A 5972-nucleotide genomic window follows, 5' to 3' on the forward strand; every position below is an offset into this window, starting at 1 on the left:
GGCATATGACAGAGGGCCGGACCAGAGTGACCATTGGTGTAACAGAAGTACATAAGAAAATTTCTCTAAATATAGGCTTCTGCAATCTCTCAGTACTACTATTTTTATTAAAATGCAGGCCCACAGGCAGCAAAATGCCCAGGTCTTGTTTAGGCAAACAGTAATGGTTCCTAACAATAGTACGATAATATAATAACAATAGTAAGATAATATAATTTCAGTTTGATGTTTTGTGTTGTAGGTTTGACAAAACGGGAGACACAGCTGAGTCCCAGTCAAAAATATCTTGCTATCAGGTACGTAAGTAACTGTACTGACAAAATTGTTGTTTGGTGAAGTTGGGTATCAGTTCTGCCCTGTTTTTTTTTAGAAATGATTAACTGATGTAAGATACTTAAACATCTGTGTTTTTTCTTGAAGAAGATGCTATGTTATACTTTTGAACTGGACTGTCTCAAAAGTGCACTATTGCATCATTTATTTAGTCCACATGTTGTTGCAGGAGGATGCCCAGTCTGCTGGAATACCTCAGCTATAACTGTAACTTTATGGGTATTCTAGCTGGGCCCACTTGCTCCTACAATGACTATAAGGCTTTCATTGAAGGGACAAATTACCAGCCTCGGCACCAAGACAATGCCAATGGGAAAGAGAATGGCAAATGGAAGCAGAGTGAGCCCTCTCCTCAGGTACACCATACAGTGTTATTCTTTGTGGTCATGTTAGGGCCAAGAACACCATGAAAAGTGCATACATGCTGGAGAACCCTCCCCCAGTCCAGTTCAGTTTGCATGAATAAAGGGGTCTGTTCTACACTGATGGTGTGACAATGTTCTCTCTGTAAATTATAGTGGCTTTGAGGTCAGCCTTCAGTCACTTATTCATTGCTCATTAAGTCACACTAATGTCACAAAAAATATCCCTGATATTTGGTGGGTGTTACACACTAATTCCTGTTGTCTCCTTCAGAACGCCGTGGTGTCCAAGCTGTGCACATGCGCACTCTCACTGGGCGTGTATCTGTCGCTGTGTAAGGTGCTTCCAGTGGAACATGTCATTAATGATGAGTTCCTCTCATCCGCACCAGTCTATACACAAGTGGTCTACCTGTACCTGGCCATGCTGGCGCTCAGACCCAAGTACTACTTTGTGTGGACGCTTGGTAAGTAAACTGCCCAAAGCAATGTGTCCATCCAGAGCTCATTGGGATTTTTCACTCCTATAGTTTGAGTGAAGAGCCAGCTATATTAAGGACTTGAGAAGCAAATGTGGTCCAGAACAAACTCAGCAAATGCTACACACTAGGTGTATAACAGTTTATTGTCAAGGGTTGAGCTGTATCCCTTGTCATTGTCAAACTGTAATGCCACCTAGTGGCTGCAGTTGCAAGCGCTAGACCAGTTATGTACCTAATGTGTGACAAAGACAAGGCTGATATAACAGTCCCTGAAAACATGTCTCTTGAAATTTTTCAGCTGATGCCATCAACAATGCTGCAGGATTTGGTTTTAATGGATATGACATAGATGGCACGCCACGCTGGGATTTGATATCCAACCTCAGAATTATGGACATTGAGGTTTAACGCTTTTTATTTGCTTAATTTTTTTATTTACTTAAACCCAACTTTATATATTGTAATGTATCTTATGTTGTTATTGTTGTATCTGTTTAGTTTGCAACAAGTTTTAAATTATTCCTAGACAACTGGAACATCCAGACATCCCTTTGGCTAAAACGGTAAAGTAGTTCTTACTGTGTGTATCTTTGCTTTTATGTCTTTTTGCTAACTGTGTTTGTGGTTTCACAGGGTCTGCTATGAGAGATGTCCAATCAATCCCACTGCAGCCACCTTCCTGCTGTCAGCCTTGTGGCATGGAGTTTACCCAGGCTACTACATGACCTTTGTCACTGGTATAGTTGTGACGATGGCTGCACGAGCAGTAAGTACTTGATGTGTTCTTTCATGTTTTCACTTCATCTCCTGTGTTGCGACATAGTAAGTTGACTTGTAATTCAATAATGAGTGGAAACATTTGCATTGAAATAATCATTAGTAAGCCCATCTTACATTATACATTGTGTGTAACTTTACTCTTATGTCTAACTTATGACTTTATTTTTGTATATTCAAGTTGAATTACAAATCTTTCTGCTCATCAGCATGATGACAAGCATAATTATTTATAAACAGTTTTATTTTTGTCCATAACTTAAAACAATCAATTTCAGATCCAATAACTTAAAAAGACATAGTAAGTCATAGAAAAACTATACAAATTTTCATTTCAGTTCACGCCAGTCAGTTTAAAAAAAAAAACAAGGACATTTTGCCATACAAAAAGTCCATCTGTATTCCTTTTATGTGAGGATTTACTTTTCACTCTCTGTGCTCAGCTTATGATAAGAAATCATTTATTTTTTTCTTATTTTTCAGGTTCGACACAACATCAGGCCATACTTCTTGGTTTCAGATAGACATAAAGGAGTGTATGATGTCATGACATGGGCTGCTACACAAGTTGCCATCAGCTACACAGTAGTGCCGTTTGTCCTCCTTGCTGTGGGACCATCGCTAAAATTCTACAGGTATCAATGAAAGCAAAATCCTTCTCTATGTTTTTATCATATGAAGGCTGAATAAAGGAAGTCTGCCACTCTCAGCATGAAAAGTGAAGCGTTTACAACATACACTTAAAGGTAGAGTCTGAAACTTGCAAGTGGTGACATTTGTCTTGCCTGACCAGCCAGTCCCTTCTACATTCTGTTTGAATCCTGTTTTGAGTCTGGAATTGAACCATAGAGCATGAAAGTCCTCATCCTAACTTGAAATAATCCAACTCTTAATTTGTATCACACTTCTCTAAGTAATAGTTTGGTGGTTTGTCGATTCTGCAGAAAACCGTGCTGTTTTTTATGTTTTTACAATGACACGACACTTGTATGATTCCATGGAAATTGAAAGTTAAAACCATACTTCAAATGGGGATAGAGAGAATTTTTTAAGTCATACTGTGAAAGATTATAGCCAAAGCAACAACATTTCCATGGAAACAAGCACTAGTCAGTTCTAAAAGATTTTTATGTTCTTTTCTAATATTTGCACTCGTGTTTTCTGTAACACATTTGTTATGAAGTTCAATCATAAAAATGGAAGCAGGAAAATGAAATCATTGAATGTTAACCATTTTCCTGAAAATCTTAAATTACGATTTATACGATTTATATATTGAATACTGGAACTTGTAGAGTTTTTAGGTTGGTGTACAATTGTGGAAGTAAAGATGGCGCATGCACTCTCATTACCACCATTGCAGTTTATAACAGTAGGTAGAGGTTAACAAGGCACTTTATAGAGCTGAGGCCTGAGAAGACCATCCTTACATCTTTGGGCCGCTGCCATGAAATAATATCTTTCCTGTTTATTAGAATCATCCAACCCACTGTGCTAAGGTTCTTTGTTTGACAGATTTCATTTTTTTTGTAAATTAAAAGTCATATTTTAGCCATTAATTTTAATTTATTGTCAAATTGCATCCCACAGTGGGGGTTTGTCAGTGTTGCAACGCAAATACAAAGCACAAGAACTTAAAACTTGATATAGATAAATTAGATAGATTTAACTGCAATACTATAATACCCTTAAGTCAAAATACAGAAAGAAAAAGTAGTAAATTACTGTGCAAGTAGTGTGAAACAGTGGACTACTCACATGGACAACAGCATTTAGATTATGTGACACAATTTAGTCTTAAGTTTTTATCTCGACAACATTTGATTAGTTAATGGTTGACTCGTTGTACTTGCAGGTCGTGGTACTTCTGCCTCCATGTCCTGTGTGTTCTTTTGGCCATGGCTCTGCCTGTGAAGAGGCGCCGCCCACTCAAACAGCAGGACCCTCAGGCGGAACACAGCAGCACAGACAACAACTGCAACCAGAAGGACAAGAGCTCATGAGACTGACCCCCTGCACTGGGACAAGCACCGGGCTGTTTACAAAGAACCAAATATCTGACGGACAGAGAATCACAAACACAAGAAATGTCTTGTCAAATCGTCCTGTAGCAAGGATTATAACGACTCCACTTTTGACTCAGATATGGGATAAATCACATGAGCGCATTGTATAAAGTTAAAGACAAACTGACTCAGTGTTGCCTTGAACCCTCTGTGTACTGGCCAAAGATGGCTGCGGTGTATGTGGAGGATTTCAGTCACTCTCTGCAGATAAGTGTTTTGTGGTGAAACGAGAAGTGTTTTCATGTTCAACAAACAACTGTTATTATCAGCTGCCAATTACAAACAGGCCTTACGATCCTTACAGCTTAGTTTGGTTCTGTCTTTTTTTTTTATTTAACTGAAGATTAATTCATGTTGTATGTGTTTTTGTATGTAGATGTTTGTGATAACACTGTTTGAAATCCATTTGAACTTTCATTTTAACTCGAAAGATTGTGAATCATTAGGCTTCTCAAGTAGGATACAAATATTCTCTTACTTTAGTTGTCTAAAATATGCACTCAAGTGTCACTTCATGGGTTTGTAATTTTATCATTTCATATCTGCTGCTTTCTGACCAATGTTAACTTATCATTTCCATGTTTTGAAGGGATATTATTTACCCCACTGTCTTGTATACTACTTATTTCTGACTGTGTAAAATTTCTAAAACTTTATATATGTAAAAGTGGGGAAAAGCAATTGCTTGTTTACATCACTGGATAAGTAGACATGCTCCAATTTTGGAACTGTGCAATTTGTCATTGGACTTTGAGGGAAGATGAGTCTGTAACATTGTAATAGTCTGAATGCAGTGGAGTTGTCCAGGTCATGATTGTTGTAAAGTGGCTTCTTCACTCTATGGGGCCACACACTGGGTTTTAAATAGTTTCAGTCTTTGTCCAGTCACTGTATCATTCCATCTTGTCCTGCCATTGAGATGCCAAAATCCTTTGCCACTCTGTGATTCATGTCGCTGTACTTTGTGTGTTACACAGCGGTCACCTTTCAGACATCTTTTTTACGTTTTTATGAACAAACATTTGTGGAGCTCCATGTTTTCCATTTTGGTGCAGTTGTGTTGTGTAGTATTCCTGCCATTATGGTGTTGGTATTCATGTGGCTGGTAGCTCTTGTAGCCCGGGCCTGACAAATTAAAGGGACCCTCTGAAGGGAAACAGATGTCATTTTCCGAACAGCAATTCTTGCACTGCATGGCCCCCAAACCAGCACAATGCAAAGTGCTCCATGTGTTAAAAAGTGCCAAATCCTAACTGGCACAACCTTAGTTATCTGTCTGAAAGCCTGGGGTGAGCGTGCACATGTTTATGTCGTATGTATGTGTCTGCTAACATAAGTTATTTTTGTGTGGGGAAAAAGGAAATTTATTGAAAGATTTGTATAACAGTACATTTAAATCCTCACTTATGTGGAAAATAAAGAGAATTATTTTTAAACACAATGAAATGTGAATTTACTTTGTATTATAATAAAATTATATATTATTATATAAAATTATATATAAAATTATTATAAAATGTTATGGCCATCATTTTCCTACTAACTGTGACAATCACAGTCTAATCACCAATCCTTGTGTTTTATCAAGGCAACTAATAATCAAAATATATTTTGGTAAATAACTACATTTATCATAATGAATTGAAAAAAACATGCATTTGCTGATAAACCACAATATAAAAATAAAAGGTTTCTTAAAATAAAGAGTAATATTTTGGGAATACCATGCTATTTTTTAGCCCTGGCCTCAGCTTCTTCAAATGCTATTTTGAAAGAGTTTTGCTGTCTTTTTTTGTGGATTATGTTAGACAAATGTTCTTTAACCCTTCCTTTACACTATCTTTGTTGTTTGCTTTGCTGATGATGAGGATGATGATGGGCATTAGGATGATGCACAGGCCTGGTCTGGGCGGTTCTTGTGTTTGGGTGAGGGGCTTGTGTGACAGCGGAGG

At 37.6% G+C, this 5972-nt stretch overlaps 1 protein-coding gene across 1 annotated transcript in view; it reads left to right on the forward strand.

The window, feature by feature from the left end:
• The window catches only part of mboat2a (membrane bound O-acyltransferase domain containing 2a), a 12833-nt gene extending 7367 nt beyond the window's left edge, over window positions 1-5466 (forward strand). Inside the window, exons 10-17 of the mRNA XM_055160960.1 lie at window positions 215-296; window positions 503-689; window positions 970-1162; window positions 1476-1579; window positions 1676-1740; window positions 1811-1943; window positions 2438-2589; window positions 3810-5466. Coding sequence (XP_055016935.1) covers window positions 215-296; window positions 503-689; window positions 970-1162; window positions 1476-1579; window positions 1676-1740; window positions 1811-1943; window positions 2438-2589; window positions 3810-3957 — 1064 coding nt within the window. The 3' untranslated portion in view covers window positions 3958-5466. The remainder of the gene's footprint in view (window positions 1-214; window positions 297-502; window positions 690-969; window positions 1163-1475; window positions 1580-1675; window positions 1741-1810; window positions 1944-2437; window positions 2590-3809) is intronic.
• Window positions 5467-5972: the final 506 nt, after the last annotated feature.

The sequence above is a fragment of the Boleophthalmus pectinirostris genome, unplaced genomic scaffold (assembly GCF_026225935.1).
Source record: "Boleophthalmus pectinirostris isolate CB_2022bp ecotype Guang Dong unplaced genomic scaffold, ASM2622593v1 HiC_scaffold_10, whole genome shotgun sequence".
Taxonomy (NCBI): Eukaryota; Metazoa; Chordata; class Actinopteri; order Gobiiformes; family Gobiidae; genus Boleophthalmus; species Boleophthalmus pectinirostris.